Source organism: Triturus cristatus, chromosome 6 (assembly GCF_964204655.1).
Source record: "Triturus cristatus chromosome 6, aTriCri1.1, whole genome shotgun sequence".
In the NCBI taxonomy this organism is placed as follows: Eukaryota; Metazoa; Chordata; class Amphibia; order Caudata; family Salamandridae; genus Triturus; species Triturus cristatus.
The window spans coordinates 120048311-120066554 of NC_140589.1; the positions used below are offsets into that span (position 1 = coordinate 120048311).

Genomic DNA, 18244 nt, shown 5'->3' on the forward strand with positions numbered 1-18244 from the left:
AAGAAGGAGGGCTGTGTGCCCCCCCTTTCCTTTTTTACTGGCCCGGAGGTCCCCATCCCCCAGGGCCTGACCCCCTTTTGTGGTGTGTTTTTTTAATTTTTATTTTTTTTTTTAATTTTTTTTTATAAATTTGGGAAGAGGGCCGCGTGGCCCCCCTCCCTAGGCCATAATTGCCCCGGGAACCCCATCCCCTGGGGCATAGCCTCCCTTTTTTTTTTTTTTTAGTTTTTGGAGGGGGCTGCATGGCACCCCTCCTCAGGCCGGCCCTGGGGGAGGAGGTCCCCAGGGCCATAAATGGCCATTCTCTTTAAAAAAAATAATATATATATATATATATATATATATATATATATATATATATATATATATATAATATATAATATTATTGGGAAGGGGTGCCGCATAGCCCTCCTCCCGGGCCACTTTTGGCCCCGGGGATCCCAGTCCCTGGGGCCGGCCAGCCTCAATTTTTTTTTTATTAGGTCTCGCCTGACCCAGCGCATGCGCTGGTCTGGCGAGACTTATTGAGAGGGCTCCAAAAAGTGCTACCAGGCCAGCCTAGAGTTACAGTGCATGTGCCCGGGTGCGCGCGCCACGCTTTACCGCGATTTACTTTCACTTTTGATGTTTGATCGCGATCACTTTTGCGGCCTCGCGGCCGCTTGGCATAACCAATAGGTCTCGCTTTTGGGACCTTATAAGTATTTAGTTATGCAACTGTTGCATGGCTAAACACTTATAAGGTCCTAAAGGCGAGACCTATTGGCTATGCCAATGCTTGTTTTTTTATTCCTGAGGAGGGTGGGGCGCGTGGCCCCCTTCCCGGGCCACTAATAGCCCCACGGTCCCAGCCGGCTCCCTGCGGGAGCCGGCATTGCTTTTCCACATGGGGAGCATCTAACATGGCTGCTCCCCATGTGGAAAAGCAATCTGCTTTTCTCATTGAAGAGAGAGCAGGTTTCCCTGCTCTCGCTTCAAAGAAGCAAAGCAGTTTGCAATGACTGGGCGGGCGCCCCGGGACACTGCAGGAGCTGGCCCTGGGGGGTGGTGGTCCTCAGGGCCATCATTGACTCGGGGGGGGGGGGGGTGGAGCCCCACGCGGCCCTCTCCCACTTAATTTAAAGCCCTGGAGCGTGGTGGTCCCTGGGGGCCTGCGGGGGGGCAGTGAGCCCCCCGCATATGTTGTCACAAAGCCCCTGGGGGTAGCGGTCCCCGGGGCCCCCATTACAATATGCATATTGCCCCCGGGACTTTGCGGGAGCCCGAGCTTCGTTTATTTATTTTTTCGCGGCGGGATACGTGGATCCTAAGCGCATCCTGCGAATTTTTTTTTTTTTTTTCCTTTTGAAAGTTTTTTGGGGGGGGGGGGCGCTTGGGGGACCCCCTGAGCAGGCCTAGGGGGTCAGGGTGTTTCTACCCTGCCACCTTTGCGTGTTTTTCACGTTTCTTTCACTGCTTTCTTGTGCCTCGGTTCTACCGAGGCACAAGATGGTTGCCAACACTTCCTGGTTTGAAGTGTTGACAGCCAATTAGCTTAAAGCTCGTGCTCGGGAGGATCCGCGGCCCTAGATATGTGTTTTTACTTTTCAATTTCTCAGGAACTAATGAACGGATTTACACCATTTAACCAAAAGGCACAAGTGTGAATTAAGGGCTACCTCTTTGCCAAATTTGGTGTAATTCCGTTCAGCAGTTCGGGCTGTAGCTGCAATTAAGGTTCCTATGGAAAATTGCATGGGGAAAACACGTTTTGGGACCCCTTTTTTTTTTTTTTCTCTGCCCCCGCTTGATGAATCACCCTGAGACTTTCGAGATAGGAGTGGACCGGAGCGCCCCACCAGTTTTTAAACTTTCGCGAAGATTCATCAGCCGGCGCCAAAGTTATTTCATATGGAATGTTGCGGATTTCCTATGGATAATAGGTCCTAACTATAACTACCCACTGGCGACCACCAGTAGGTAATTAAAATATATACCTCAAAGTGCCCCAAGCATTAAGAACGCACTCTACTTCAAAAGCAAACCCTCCGGTTTATTTACAGGAAAACGGGCTGCAGCATTCATGTCCTTTCTTCTCCGACGCGTTTCGAGGCTCCTGCCTCTTAGTCATGGATAATTGACACTCTGCGGATGGCTCCAAATCAGCATGCTCATTTAAATACCCTTAGTGGGCATCGCTCGATGCGTCCTTTTTGCAATGCAGGCTGGACCTTGTAGTAAGGCTTGGAAATTATTTCACCCTCAGTGGGCTCTGCTGAATGTCAATGCATTAAGTCTGTTATTACCCTCCAGTGGGTCATGTTTGTTGCGCTCGTTTGAATTTTGCCGCTTCTGAAGTGCTGAAATAAGTCCCCCCTCCAAAAAAAAATGTACAAAAAAAACCAATGGTCAGGCCCCGGGCCAAAAGTGGCCCGGGAGGGGGGCCATGCGGCACCCCTTCCCAATAATATATATATATATATATATATATATATATATATATATCAGGCTCAGTGGGGGACCAAAGTTTAAGTAGCACTCGAACTCGGCACGTTTTTTTCCCCAATAAAAATCATTTAATGGCATACACAGCTTTACTTCTCAGTCTTTTACCGCATGCGACCGCAGCCTTACGCGTTTCGTGGCTTCACTTCGTCAGAGGCTGCAGCGGTCGAAGGAGCATTTCGGGCCACACCTTCCTTTTAAACCCACATTATACGCTGTGATTCAGCAGAGGATTGCGGTCGCGTGAGTTATAGTTGCCTGCACTAACTATAACGGGGGAATTTCATTGGTTTTTTACGAGGGAAATGTCCAGCTACTTATAACATTTGTGAAACTTTTCCTATGGTTTTTTAAGTGAAATATATATTTTATTTCTAGGTACTTTGTTTATTTACGGTCAATATTTGAATACATCTAGAAATGTATAACGGCTTGGGTCTCCACTGTTTGGACAAATTATTTGCTACAGAAAGCAATGATTCCTAACTACAAAGTGCATTATTTTTTTCTTTCTGAATGATGCATTGTGGGACACCTGTTGCTTTGATATAATATTTTCCCCGTCCGTCTGAGGAGACCTGTTACTAATGTCAAGGGTGCCTGGTGGGACACAGCACTATGCCTGGTCGCGGACAGTTCCTTAACATGTCGCACATGACTATACTCCTTTGACTCTTGAATAATGAATTCTTCATTGCTATCTGGGATTGAGTTGTCAATAAATACCACCTTTTTAAAACTCACTTTTCTTTCTTTTTCAGGCAGAAGAAGGAAACATAGAATACAAGGTAGGAGGCCGCTGTTTGCTGCCAGATGCATGTGTGCTCAGCTGTGGCTGCTCGTGCCGAATGCACAGTAGTGTGGAGCATTGTCTACAGTCTCTTTGGAACTCGATCCTCGCCGTAAATATCACTGGGCTTTTGTGCCCCTTTAGGTCTCGTGTCTAGCGTTTCAGTGCGCAGCACTGCTCGCTCAGCGACAAACCTCTTGTAGGGGGTTTGTAAACAGCCCTAGGAATCGCACACGCTCGTGCGTGTGCTTTCCCTTTTGGGCCACTCTATTGGCCTTTGCGTGCGTCTTTTCACAAAGGCAGCACGAAATTGGCCTAAGGCGGGCTCATTGCTCCGCCCATGGCATATTGATGTCTATTACGTGCACCGCTGCCATGTGGTTTCAATTATCGTGCCCAGAGACTGGCGCGATAATTGAAACCACATGGCTCGCTGTGGGGCGCATGTGCACTTTTTTTTTTTTTTTTTTTTTTTTTACGAAAAACACTAGTGTGGCGAAGCAGCTAATGCTCTTTCAAAGTCCTGACCTAATTGTTTGGAAAAACAACAGTATGTACAGCTAAAGATGTCTCAAAGGCTAGCCTGACCTAAACACGCTTGCATCACCTGTAAAACCCTGACAAAGGATGACTTCATTTCTTCTGTCTGTACATCTGAGGGATGTAAAAATATCCTTAGTGGAGATGCAGGCTTTGTTAATTCTAACAGAAAACTCCCTATGTGCCATGAAAGCTTCGTTTTCAATATAAAATGCAGTTTCCCTTCTTAGTCTCTTCTTTATATACCAGGAGCATGTGTCTTCATCCATTTACGGTGCTTGTTTGCCCCCGGGAAACGCCACGGGCAAACCCTGAAACAAAGGGAAGGACCACAACGAAACCATTGACACTCCTACAGAAAAGTTTTGTGAGCAAAATGTCGGGGCCTGAGGTTAGATATTCATATTCTCAAACGTGCCTGCGCTGCATAAAAGATTAACGTCCTCGTCCATTAGCGTGAAGCCACCTTCCCCGTAGAGCTGCAGTGCTTGTAATTCTCACAGCACGGGGTAAGCCCCAGGCCAGACGGCTGCGTGCTTATATTCATCATTGCATTGTTCGCCGGAGGACCCTCTGAACGAGCTATGCCTCTCTCGCGAGAAGCACAGTCCTCGTTAAGGCTGGAGCTTCTGACTTTGGCACTGGGGAACCAGGCCCGAGTCCCGGCGTCGCCTCAACAGCCTGTGATTTTGCGCAAATCACTTCACCGCCCCCTGCCTGAAAATACAAATGGACCTGGCCTTGTTTAATGTGACAGGCGCTCATATAAAGTGCTCCAATGCTCACGGGTCGAGTTCGCTCTATATTAAACTGTGAGCAAAAATAGGCAGATGCCTCTGTAAACGTGACTGTTTTATAGATTTCAGCAACAGGTGCTTCTCTTATTCACAGCGATATTCAACGCAATCTATATACACAAAATAGATTGCCAGGGTTTCGTAAAAAAAAGAAGCGCATATATATATATATATATATATATATATATATATATATATATATATATATATATATATATATATATATATATATGTGTCCAAACCCTCTCTGCAACAGAAGGGTACGAGCTGCACTCCTTTACGGCGAGAAAAGCAACGTTGGCGTTTCCTAATATATTTCGGTCACATTGACCGTCTATCGAGACGCCCACCAGGGGGCAAAAACCTCAAAAGCTGCCAGTAAAGAGCGGGTGTGTTGTTCAGCCTCGAGATGCCTTGGCCCCTCCTCTGAAGAAGGTCAATGTGACCGAAATATATTAGGAAACGCCAACGTTGCTTTTCTCGCCGTAAAGGAGTGCAGCTCGTACCCTTCTGTTGCAGAGAGGGTTTGGACACATAAAAACGGCTTGGTTCTGCCGGAGTGTTGCACCGCCGCAAAGAGCGCCAACATACTGCCCGAAATTGGACCAAAATCTTCTCTCGCGAAAGCATAAGGGCAGTTGGCAGCCACCAAGGACCGGACTTTGGTCGGACCCCATCAGTGAAAAAATGAACTGTGTGGGGCTTACGGTGATCGGGAAGCAGAAGGCATCGCCCACCAAAGGGTCATAACTGGGAGACTGTCAACGCACTACATGACCCAGCATGCTCGACTCTCGTCTATCGAGACGCCCACCAGGGGGCAAAAACCTCAAAAGCTGCCAGTAAAGAGCGGGTGTGTTGTTCAGCCTCGAGATGCCTTGGCCCCTCCTCTGAAGAAGGTCAATGTGACCGAAATATATTAGGAAACGCCAACGTTGCTTTTCTCGCCGTAAAGGAGTGCAGCTCGTACCCTTCTGTTGCAGAGAGGGTTTGGACACATAAAAACGGCTTGGTTCTGCCGGAGTGTTGCACCGCCGCAAAGAGCGCCAACATACTGCCCGAAATTGGACCAAAATCTTCTCCCGCGAAAGCATAAGGGCAGTTGGCAGCCACCAAGGACCGGACTTTGGTCGGACCCCATCAGTGAAAAAATGAACTGTGTGGGGCTTACGGTGATCGGGAAGCAGAAGGCATCGCCCACCAAAGGGTCATAACTGGGAGACTGTCAACGCACTACATGACCCAGCATGCTCGACTCTCGTCTATCGAGACGCCCACCAGGGGGCAAAAACCTCAAAAGCTGCCAGTAAAGAGCGGGTGTGTTGTTCAGCCTCGAGATGCCTTGGCCCCTCCTCTGAAGAAGGTCAATGTGACCGAAATATATTAGGAAACGCCAACGTTGCTTTTCTCGCCGTAAAGGAGTGCAGCTCGTACCCTTCTGTTGCAGAGAGGGTTTGGACACATAAAAACGGCTTGGTTCTGCCGGAGTGTTGCACCGCCGCAAAGAGCGCCAACATACTGCCCGAAATTGGACCAAAATCTTCTCCCGCGAAAGCATAAGGGCAGTTGGCAGCCACCAAGGACCGGACTTTGGTCGGACCCCATCAGTGAAAAAATGAACTGTGTGGGGCTTACGGTGATCGGGAAGCAGAAGGCATCGCCCACCAAAGGGTCATAACTGGGAGACTGTCAACGCACTACATGACCCAGCATGCTCGACTCTCGTCTATCGAGACGCCCACCAGGGGGCAAAAACCTCAAAAGCTGCCAGTAAAGAGCGGGTGTGTTGTTCAGCCTCGAGATGCCTTGGCCCCTCCTCTGAAGAAGGTCAATGTGACCGAAATATATTAGGAAACGCCAACGTTGCTTTTCTCGCCGTAAAGGAGTGCAGCTCGTACCCTTCTGTTGCAGAGAGGGTTTGGACACATAAAAACGGCTTGGTTCTGCCGGAGTGTTGCACCGCCGCAAAGAGCGCCAACATACTGCCCGAAATTGGACCAAAATCTTCTCCCGCGAAAGCATAAGGGCAGTTGGCAGCCACCAAGGACCGGACTTTGGTCGGACCCCATCAGTGAAAAAATGAACTGTGTGGGGCTTACGGTGATCGGGAAGCAGAAGGCATCGCCCACCAAAGGGTCATAACTGGGAGACTGTCAACGCACTACATGACCCAGCATGCTCGACTCTCGTCTATCGAGACGCCCACCAGGGGGCAAAAACCTCAAAAGCTGCCAGTAAAGAGCGGGTGTGTTGTTCAGCCTCGAGATGCCTTGGCCCCTCCTCTGAAGAAGGTCAATGTGACCGAAATATATTAGGAAACGCCAACGTTGCTTTTCTCGCCGTAAAGGAGTGCAGCTCGTACCCTTCTGTTGCAGAGAGGGTTTGGACACATAAAAACGGCTTGGTTCTGCCGGAGTGTTGCACCGCCGCAAAGAGCGCCAACCTACTGCCCGAAATTGGACCAAAATCTTCTCCCGCGAAAGCATAAGGGCAGTTGGCAGCCACCAAGGACCGGACTTTGGTCGGACCCCATCAGTGAAAAAATGAACTGTGTGGGGCTTACGGTGATCGGGAAGCAGAAGGCATCGCCCACCAAAGGGTCATAACTGGGAGACTGTCAACGCACTACATGACCCAGCATGCTCGACTCTCGTCTATCGAGACGCCCACCAGGGGGCAAAAACCTCAAAAGCTGCCAGTAAAGAGCGGGTGTGTTGTTCAGCCTCGAGATGCCTTGGCCCCTCCTCTGAAGAAGGTCAATGTGACCGAAATATATTAGGAAACGCCAACGTTGCTTTTCTCGCCGTAAAGGAGTGCAGCTCGTACCCTTCTGTTGCAGAGAGGGTTTGGACACATAAAAACGGCTTGGTTCTGCCGGAGTGTTGCACCGCCGCAAAGAGCGCCAACATACTGCCCGAAATTGGACCAAAATCTTCTCTCGCGAAAGCATAAGGGCAGTTGGCAGCCACCAAGGACCGGACTTTGGTCGGACCCCATCAGTGAAAAAATGAACTGTGTGGGGCTTACGGTGATCGGGAAGCAGAAGGCATCGCCCACCAAAGGGTCATAACTGGGAGACTGTCAACGCACTACATGACCCAGCATGCTCGACTCTCGTCTATCGAGACGCCCACCAGGGGGCAAAAACCTCAAAAGCTGCCAGTAAAGAGCGGGTGTGTTGTTCAGCCTCGAGATGCCTTGGCCCCTCCTCTGAAGAAGGTCAATGTGACCGAAATATATTAGGAAACGCCAACGTTGCTTTTCTCGCCGTAAAGGAGTGCAGCTCGTACCCTTCTGTTGCAGAGAGGGTTTGGACACATAAAAACGGCTTGGTTCTGCCGGAGTGTTGCACCGCCGCAAAGAGCGCCAACATACTGCCCGAAATTGGACCAAAATCTTCTCCCGCGAAAGCATAAGGGCAGTTGGCAGCCACCAAGGACCGGACTTTGGTCGGACCCCATCAGTGAAAAAATGAACTGTGTGGGGCTTACGGTGATCGGGAAGCAGAAGGCATCGCCCACCAAAGGGTCATAACTGGGAGACTGTCAACGCACTACATGACCCAGCATGCTCGACTCTCGTCTATCGAGACGCCCACCAGGGGGCAAAAACCTCAAAAGCTGCCAGTAAAGAGCGGGTGTGTTGTTCAGCCTCGAGATGCCTTGGCCCCTCCTCTGAAGAAGGTCAATGTGACCGAAATATATTAGGAAACGCCAACGTTGCTTTTCTCGCCGTAAAGGAGTGCAGCTCGTACCCTTCTGTTGCAGAGAGGGTTTGGACACATAAAAACGGCTTGGTTCTGCCGGAGTGTTGCACCGCCGCAAAGAGCGCCAACATACTGCCCGAAATTGGACCAAAATCTTCTCCCGCGAAAGCATAAGGGCAGTTGGCAGCCACCAAGGACCGGACTTTGGTCGGACCCCATCAGTGAAAAAATGAACTGTGTGGGGCTTACGGTGATCGGGAAGCAGAAGGCATCGCCCACCAAAGGGTCATAACTGGGAGACTGTCAACGCACTACATGACCCAGCATGCTCGACTCTCGTCTATCGAGACGCCCACCAGGGGGCAAAAACCTCAAAAGCTGCCAGTAAAGAGCGGGTGTGTTGTTCAGCCTCGAGATGCCTTGGCCCCTCCTCTGAAGAAGGTCAATGTGACCGAAATATATTAGGAAACGCCAACGTTGCTTTTCTCGCCGTAAAGGAGTGCAGCTCGTACCCTTCTGTTGCAGAGAGGGTTTGGACACATAAAAACGGCTTGGTTCTGCCGGAGTGTTGCACCGCCGCAAAGAGCGCCAACATACTGCCCGAAATTGGACCAAAATCTTCTCCCGCGAAAGCATAAGGGCAGTTGGCAGCCACCAAGGACCGGACTTTGGTCGGACCCCATCAGTGAAAAAATGAACTGTGTGGGGCTTACGGTGATCGGGAAGCAGAAGGCATCGCCCACCAAAGGGTCATAACTGGGAGACTGTCAACGCACTACATGACCCAGCATGCTCGACTCTCGTCTATCGAGACGCCCACCAGGGGGCAAAAACCTCAAAAGCTGCCAGTAAAGAGCGGGTGTGTTGTTCAGCCTCGAGATGCCTTGGCCCCTCCTCTGAAGAAGGTCAATGTGACCGAAATATATTAGGAAACGCCAACGTTGCTTTTCTCGCCGTAAAGGAGTGCAGCTCGTACCCTTCTGTTGCAGAGAGGGTTTGGACACATAAAAACGGCTTGGTTCTGCCGGAGTGTTGCACCGCCGCAAAGAGCGCCAACCTACTGCCCGAAATTGGACCAAAATCTTCTCCCGCGAAAGCATAAGGGCAGTTGGCAGCCACCAAGGACCGGACTTTGGTCGGACCCCATCAGTGAAAAAATGAACTGTGTGGGGCTTACGGTGATCGGGAAGCAGAAGGCATCGCCCACCAAAGGGTCATAACTGGGAGACTGTCAACGCACTACATGACCCAGCATGCTCGACTCTCGTCTATCGAGACGCCCACCAGGGGGCAAAAACCTCAAAAGCTGCCAGTAAAGAGCGGGTGTGTTGTTCAGCCTCGAGATGCCTTGGCCCCTCCTCTGAAGAAGGTCAATGTGACCGAAATATATTCGGAAACGCCAACGTTGCTTTTCTCGCCGTAAAGGAGTGCAGCTCGTACCCTTCTGTTGCAGAGAGGGTTTGGACACATAAAAACGGCTTGGTTCTGCCGGAGTGTTGCACCGCCGCAAAGAGCGCCAACATACTGCCCGAAATTGGACCAAAATCTTCTCCCGCGAAAGCATAAGGGCAGTTGGCAGCCACCAAGGACCGGACTTTGGTCGGACCCCATCAGTGAAAAAATGAACTGTGTGGGGCTTACGGTGATCGGGAAGCAGAAGGCATCGCCCACCAAAGGGTCATAACTGGGAGACTGTCAACGCACTACATGACCCAGCATGCTCGACTCTCGTCTATCGAGACGCCCACCAGGGGGCAAAAACCTCAAAAGCTGCCAGTAAAGAGCGGGTGTGTTGTTCAGCCTCGAGATGCCTTGGCCCCTCCTCTGAAGAAGGTCAATGTGACCGAAATATATTAGGAAACGCCAACGTTGCTTTTCTCGCCGTAAAGGAGTGCAGCTCGTACCCTTCTGTTGCAGAGAGGGTTTGGACACATAAAAACGGCTTGGTTCTGCCGGAGTGTTGCACCGCCGCAAAGAGCGCCAACATACTGCCCGAAATTGGACCAAAATCTTCTCCCGCGAAAGCATAAGGGCAGTTGGCAGCCACCAAGGACCGGACTTTGGTCGGACCCCATCAGTGAAAAAATGAACTGTGTGGGGCTTACGGTGATCGGGAAGCAGAAGGCATCGCCCACCAAAGGGTCATAACTGGGAGACTGTCAACGCACTACATGACCCAGCATGCTCGACTCTCGTCTATCGAGACGCCCACCAGGGGGCAAAAACCTCAAAAGCTGCCAGTAAAGAGCGGGTGTGTTGTTCAGCCTCGAGATGCCTTGGCCCCTCCTCTGAAGAAGGTCAATGTGACCGAAATATATTAGGAAACGCCAACGTTGCTTTTCTCGCCGTAAAGGAGTGCAGCTCGTACCCTTCTGTTGCAGAGAGGGTTTGGACACATAAAAACGGCTTGGTTCTGCCGGAGTGTTGCACCGCCGCAAAGAGCGCCAACATACTGCCCGAAATTGGACCAAAATCTTCTCCCGCGAAAGCATAAGGGCAGTTGGCAGCCACCAAGGACCGGACTTTGGTCGGACCCCATCAGTGAAAAAATGAACTGTGTGGGGCTTACGGTGATCGGGAAGCAGAAGGCATCGCCCACCAAAGGGTCATAACTGGGAGACTGTCAACGCACTACATGACCCAGCATGCTCGACTCTCGTCTATCGAGACGCCCACCAGGGGGCAAAAACCTCAAAAGCTGCCAGTAAAGAGCGGGTGTGTTGTTCAGCCTCGAGATGCCTTGGCCCCTCCTCTGAAGAAGGTCAATGTGACCGAAATATATTAGGAAACGCCAACGTTGCTTTTCTCGCCGTAAAGGAGTGCAGCTCGTACCCTTCTGTTGCAGAGAGGGTTTGGACACATAAAAACGGCTTGGTTCTGCCGGAGTGTTGCACCGCCGCAAAGAGCGCCAACATACTGCCCGAAATTGGACCAAAATCTTCTCCCGCGAAAGCATAAGGGCAGTTGGCAGCCACCAAGGACCGGACTTTGGTCGGACCCCATCAGTGAAAAAATGAACTGTGTGGGGCTTACGGTGATCGGGAAGCAGAAGGCATCGCCCACCAAAGGGTCATAACTGGGAGACTGTCAACGCACTACATGACCCAGCATGCTCGACTCTCGTCTATCGAGACGCCCACCAGGGGGCAAAAACCTCAAAAGCTGCCAGTAAAGAGCGGGTGTGTTGTTCAGCCTCGAGATGCCTTGGCCCCTCCTCTGAAGAAGGTCAATGTGACCGAAATATATTAGGAAACGCCAACGTTGCTTTTCTCGCCGTAAAGGAGTGCAGCTCGTACCCTTCTGTTGCAGAGGGGGTTTGGACACATAAAAACGGCTTGGTTCTGCCGGAGTGTTGCACCGCCGCAAAGAGCGCCAACATACTGCCCGAAATTGGACCAAAATCTTCTCCCACGAAAGCATAAGGGCAGTTGGCAGCCACCAAGGACCGGACTTTGGTCGGACCCCATCAGTGAAAAAATGAACTGTGTGGGGCTTACGGTGATCGGGAAGCAGAAGGCATCGCCCACCAAAGGGTCATAACTGGGAGACTGTCAACGCACTACATGACCCAGCATGCTCGACTCTCGTCTATCGAGACGCCCACCAGGGGGCAAAAACCTCAAAAGCTGCCAGTAAAGAGCGGGTGTGTTGTTCAGCCTCGAGATGCCTTGGCCCCTCCTCTGAAGAAGGTCAATGTGACCGAAATATATTAGGAAACGCCAACGTTGCTTTTCTCGCCGTAAAGGAGTGCAGCTCGTACCCTTCTGTTGCAGAGAGGGTTTGGACACATAAAAACGGCTTGGTTCTGCCGGAGTGTTGCACCGCCGCAAAGAGCGCCAACATACTGCCCGAAATTGGACCAAAATCTTCTCCCGCGAAAGCATAAGGGCAGTTGGCAGCCACCAAGGACCGGACTTTGGTCGGACCCCATCAGTGAAAAAATGAACTGTGTGGGGCTTACGGTGATCGGGAAGCAGAAGGCATCGCCCACCAAAGGGTCATAACTGGGAGACTGTCAACGCACTACATGACCCAGCATGCTCGACTCTCGTCTATCGAGACGCCCACCAGGGGGCAAAAACCTCAAAAGCTGCCAGTAAAGAGCGGGTGTGTTGTTCAGCCTCGAGATGCCTTGGCCCCTCCTCTGAAGAAGGTCAATGTGACCGAAATATATTAGGAAACGCCAACGTTGCTTTTCTCGCCGTAAAGGAGTGCAGCTCGTACCCTTCTGTTGCAGAGAGGGTTTGGACACATAAAAACGGCTTGGTTCTGCCGGAGTGTTGCACCGCCGCAAAGAGCGCCAACATACTGCCCGAAATTGGACCAATATATATATATATATATATTTTTTTTTTTTTTTAATTAGGTCAGTTATGTCCCTCTTGCAAGGCTTTTGTGGTACACACATTGGTCGCTCAGAAGTACTCATAAACAAGCATTTGCAATGCAATACTTCTCGCATTACTGAAAGTTTAAGCTATTGGCATTGCGTTATTAGCAACGCCAATAGCTCAAACTGTCAGTAATTCGAGACCAATTGCATTGCAAATGCTTGTTATCCTTTGTGCTGCACATCTGCACAGGGATCTAGGCCTGTTCATTTGTTAAGCTGTAGCCATGTGCTCCTCAGGAATCCTGCATCTACACCCAGACCTGCATTGACCATGTTAGTAGGCCTGGCTTTTATCTTAAGTTGCCTCTTCATTCACTAGTGAGTAAGGCTCTTTCATCATTCATTCATTCACTCGTTCTTGTACACATACGTCCATTAATCCACCCGTTAACTCATTCTTGCATTCACCCATTCACAGTAAAACATGCAAACTCAACAAGTCAGTGCAAGATAAATGTAAAAGGGTAAACCTAAATTGAGAGTCTCCTAAATGTGTCGAGCATATGCTTGCAATAAAAAATAATTTAAAATAAATGTGGACATGGCTGTGAGTGCCTCTCCTAGAATTGGTCTGTGTATAGTACATCTTGGCACCGACATTTAGAATCAAAGTGTTGGCCATCTTAAAAGGGTTATTAAATTGTTCATTATTCCCAATACCATTCCAGGATGGCTGTCTAGTTTAGATGCTGTAGCGGGGTGGATCACTTCACATGGCAGATGACTGGCAAGGCGGCTGTGTAGCTCTGTCATACTGATTTTCCAGCAGGCTTGTATGTAAAAGTGGGCGGGCCACTGAGAACTTGAGCGTGATGCCTGCCTTTGGTTCAGCGCCAGGTCCAGTTAATATTTTAGATGAAAAGGAGAGACCAATAGATAACCGCAGATTTGTACAAAAAAAACAGACTACCTGAATTAATCATAGCTTCCCTGTTTAACAAAACTTTGGGATATTGGGCAAATATGTTATTTTATAGACCATCCATTTGTTCTCGCTCATCTAAAAGCGCCTTCAAACATGTGAGATCAGAATACCAGCTGTGCAATAACATGTTTGATTTAATAGACTATAATGTTGTTCCATCTAAACCAGATTACATACAGTGTTCACGTGACCGCTGTCTTGCCTCTTAGTTCACTAATAGCACTGTCTCCAGGGCCAATAGCCGGGGTGGGGAATAGTTCTAAGTTCATGTTTAAAATCCATCACTTTCAATAACGACTTCTCCGTGCAGTGCTCTTAATGTACTGTTGGATAGGCTGCCACCTGTTAAAGAAATACACTTTTTCAATTTTGAAGAGACTTTATCATGTTTTAGTGGTATTTGTTAAATTTTCAGGGGTCCGTGGTTTACGGGCCCTAAGGACCAAGCCTATTCATGGCTCGCCCTTTTAAATTTGTTGGCTCGCCCATTTCTTCATGCATGTGATCAGGGCTTGACCCATTGCCCTGTCCAGAATGCTATCACTGGGGACGCAGAATGTAAAGGACACTCCGACAATGACTAAAGAGACTGACTCGAAACCTGTCCGTGCAGATAAATGTAGGTATTTTTGTGATTTCTTAGGTGGGTGCCAGGGTCTTGCAATCCTAAGTCTATCAGGCCAGACCTAAAGAATATCTTAGTACAAATACAGTAGGTTACTATATTCGATACAGCTGCAAAATTGAGGTTAGCCAAACAATATACAACCTCTCGCAAGAGGGTCTAGCATAGTTTATCACAATGCAAATCCTCTACCCCCAGGGATCATAAGAGGAGTTTAAAAGGCACACCTTTTGCTGTTGGTTACGTTCATCTGTGAGACTTTTGTAACAAAATGGGTGTCTACAAATGCTTACCCTGAATCTTCCTTTGTGCAGTTGAGAGAAGGCACCCACAAACTGCACCCAGCAGAGTCCATCCTAATTACACCACCTCTGTAGTCGGGGCACCATTTGATACACTAGTTCCTTTTATCCTCTTCATAACTATTAGTAGTAGTACTGCTTCTGCTGTTTAGCACTTTATTTTTTATTTTTTTTATTTTACGGAGTTTTATATAACGCGAACTTGACCCTGTATCAGATAGCGTTGCATAGCACAAGTTGCATTACATGAGGACACCTTCATTTTTTGTTAGGCACGGGGAGATTAAGTGATTTGCCCAGAATCACAGGATGTTCAGCGTCATTGCCGAGACTCAAACCCAGTATCCCAGATTTGAGGTCGACCGCCCTAGCCATCAGGCCAACTCCTCTCCCCATGTTCTACTTTAAGCAGTAATTCTTTCACTACTGGTCTTAGTTATTTCTTACGCTTGAGTACTGTTACCAAACCTGGTCCAGTTGGTACTCACATTACTATTAGTAGTAGTTTTCTACTGCTTGGGGTAATGCTACTTGGCTTAGTAATATTGGTTCTGATTTACCCCTACTAGTGGTACGAGAACTGTAGTACAACAACCTTTAGTGGCACTACAGTTTCATCAGTACTATTACATCTGGAAAGCAGTAACGCTACTAAGCCTTCTTGGACTGATTCTACTAATAGTAATACAGTTGGTTCGTGTATTTTAGTAGTGTTGCTTGTTCCATTAGCGCTCCTGGCATTCGTTTGATAATTCATTGCATTTCTCCTGTCAGCAGTTCTAAGGGTGGTTTAGGTTTGTCGTTTTATACCAGGGTCATACGGAACAAACAGTCACTTTTCAAACTGTGTTTAAATTGTGGTTCTATTCGAATAATTACCGAATATGAGCAGTGGGCATACTGCCTTAGACCTAACCCATAGTAAACACCCCTTGTTAGGTCTTGCCTACTAGGCTGCGCATGCGCTGTCTGTATGCAAGACCTATTATCAGCTTACAGTGGGCTTAGAGCCCGCCCATTGCTCACCATTGGTTGGCTTCATTGTCCTTCTCATTTGCTTGTTTATTCGTTAGCTTGTGTGGGCTTTACTTCCTCTTTGTGCGTTTGGCGCTACTGTGGAACATTGACACATTACTTGTGTCCTTCCACTGCTCACCTTTCAGGTGCTGTTTTTTCTTTTTAAGCACTCCACAAGATTGCATCCCTTTTTGTGTTGCTTCCCCCACCTGCGCCCTTGTGTTCATTATACCTGCCCCCTGTGTTGCTTCCCCCCCCCCCCCTCCTCTTGCGTTCTCACCCCTGCTCTCCACGATACAAACCCCACTCTCTTGCTTCACCCAGCTTTTCTTCTCCCTAAACAGTTTTTTCTTCTTAACCTTCCATATCTGATCTATCAACAAAATTAAATGCATACGTCATTTTGTAGTCCTGCACATTATTGTTGCGTGTGCCTACAAAATGACTTTTCATTGTTACCTGCCTTCCGTGACAGCCAGCCAAACGGAGACTTCATTCCCCACCTGCCTTAGCGGCCAGGAGCCACCTATGTTCATTTCGCGCCAGGAGGCGCTTCAAAAGCGGCGCAGGGCTCCCGCGGTGTGGGACGTGTGCGGGTGTCCCCGGGCCAAGGGCAGGCCCATCTGCTCCCTGCCAGATGAGGCTGGGCTGGGCCAAATCTCTTCCATCTCGCGGGGTGGAATGGTCATTAGCTCATCAGTACCTGCATAGGCTGCAATCTGAGAACAACTGAGAGGCACTACGGAAGAGAGCAGAGAGAGTAGTAAGTCCGTTTTGTTCCTCCTATTGTGTGTTTGACTATTTCCAGAAACTTTAAAATATGGGCAAATGAAAGGTGGGGCGTGCGAAGCCATTGACTGAGCAAATCGCTAAGCAGACTACCATAGACGCCTTTTTAGCACGTGCCGTCGGCAGCCCCGAATAAGGAAATTGACTTGGCAGAACGGCGTATGTCCCTTACCAAGAGAGGCCCAATGTGCAACACCTACCAATAGGGCACCTAGTACAGGCAGTATCTATGATATTCAGAGCACAGGATGCCCAAGCGAAGTTCTGGATAAGACATTCACTGCCCCAGACCAGGCTCCTACTCTCTGTTTCAGGGCCATTAACTTTACAAGCAACAAACATTGAATACAGCTCGTAAGTCTGCAGCCAAACGTAAAAGGAAGACACAGCATGATACATCTGCTGCTTCAAGAAACCCAGATGAATTGATCTTGTTGGGGGAGTGGTGGGGAGGAGGCAAGGAATTCGCTCCATTCATATGGAGAATCGGATGTGGGCCCTATTCTGGGATAAACTAACAACTGTTATTAGCAGTCTATTAAGCCCACTTCGAGAAATATTGGACAAGGTGGAGGAGGGTTGGAAAAAGGTTACTGATCAGGGTAAAATGCAATTGGAACCAGGGGCCGCGCATACCAATCACTGGTACGAGTAGTAACACAGGCTGCATATCTCCTCACGTTGAAACCTTGAATCGCCCCAGACAAGAGGGGCTGACTAGCAGGAATATACAGGAGACTATTAGTAAATCTACTAGTAAATATGCCCCAAATAAAAACCAAACCAGCATTATTATAGAAACCCACAACACCAATGTGTCCGTACAAGAGCTAGCCCATACGTGGCAGTATTAGTTAATGTCCCCCCTTTGAAGCCAGGAGCCATACAAACCGCGGAATGTCTGAAAAACAAGGGGATCCATTGGCTTAATTCCAGACACTTATTCACCCCAAGTAGAGCGCAGGAAACTTTATTCACAAGAAGAGTGGGGTGGATTGGGCCACTGGGAAAAGATCTGTCTGGTGATTGTGTAATAATTAATTTTAGCAGCCCCAGAACAGGGAGCAGTAGTCATCACGTGACAGGGGTATCCATTGCAGACAGGCCATGGGTATACTCCCACTAGGGTACTTTTACCGTCACTAGAAGGGACTGGAGCAATGCCAAAGGGGCTTATCGCCCCCCCCTCCCAGACAGAGGGATACCACAAGATTGCGCCCACAATGTCTGGGATTTTACAGCGCCTAATAGCTGTGAGACGCTTAGCAGACTAAATGATAATGATTGACTTAATTTTTATCTAGGTCGTGCTGAGGATCCCGAGAGTTACCAGGGAGGGATGCCCATAACGTCTCCTACAGTTAGCCAGATAAGCCAGTTACGGCCAAGTGACTACCCATATACAAGGGAGGCATCCCCTATTGGTAGATTAGCTGAAGCTGTGGTAGCCGAGGTAGCTGAGGTGTGTGAGGTACCCAGAAAAAAACCTTCCTAGACTCAATATTGTACCAACAAGCGTAGCCGATATTGAGCCGGTAGGACAACCCCCTATGGGAGGGTTTGAGGTTGCAACCTGGAACGTGAATGGGTTAACAAATAAGGCTGGGAATATTGACTGGGTTAACACCATATCTAGTTATAATCTCCTATGCTTACAGGAGTTTGGTGTGTAAACCCTGTACATATAGAAGGATATTCCTTTTTTTTTTTTTTTTTTTTTTTTTTTAGCAGCTGTCTGGTCACCAGCAGGTCGAGCAAAAGGGGGTTGACACACCTTTCTCCAACAAAATTTCAGTTAGGGTCCAAAAAGCTAAATCAGTGGGACCCCATGCACAGATATTATGGCTAAGTTAACCAGCATTGGCATAGCCAATAG

The 18244-nt window shown here is 48.8% G+C and overlaps 1 protein-coding gene across 3 annotated transcripts in view; it reads left to right on the forward strand.

Annotated features, from left to right (window-relative positions):
• The window catches only part of GTPBP2 (GTP binding protein 2), a 241966-nt gene that overhangs the window by 44307 nt on the left and 179415 nt on the right, over positions 1–18244 (forward strand). For 2 of the 3 annotated variants that reach the window (XM_085610339.1, XM_085610341.1), the window contains exon 2: positions 3246–3272. The exons of the other annotated variant lie outside the window; for it this stretch is intronic. In XM_085610339.1, coding sequence (XP_085466465.1) covers positions 3246–3272 — 27 coding nt within the window. The remainder of the gene's footprint in view (positions 1–3245; positions 3273–18244) is intronic. 3 annotated transcript variants of the gene reach the window in all.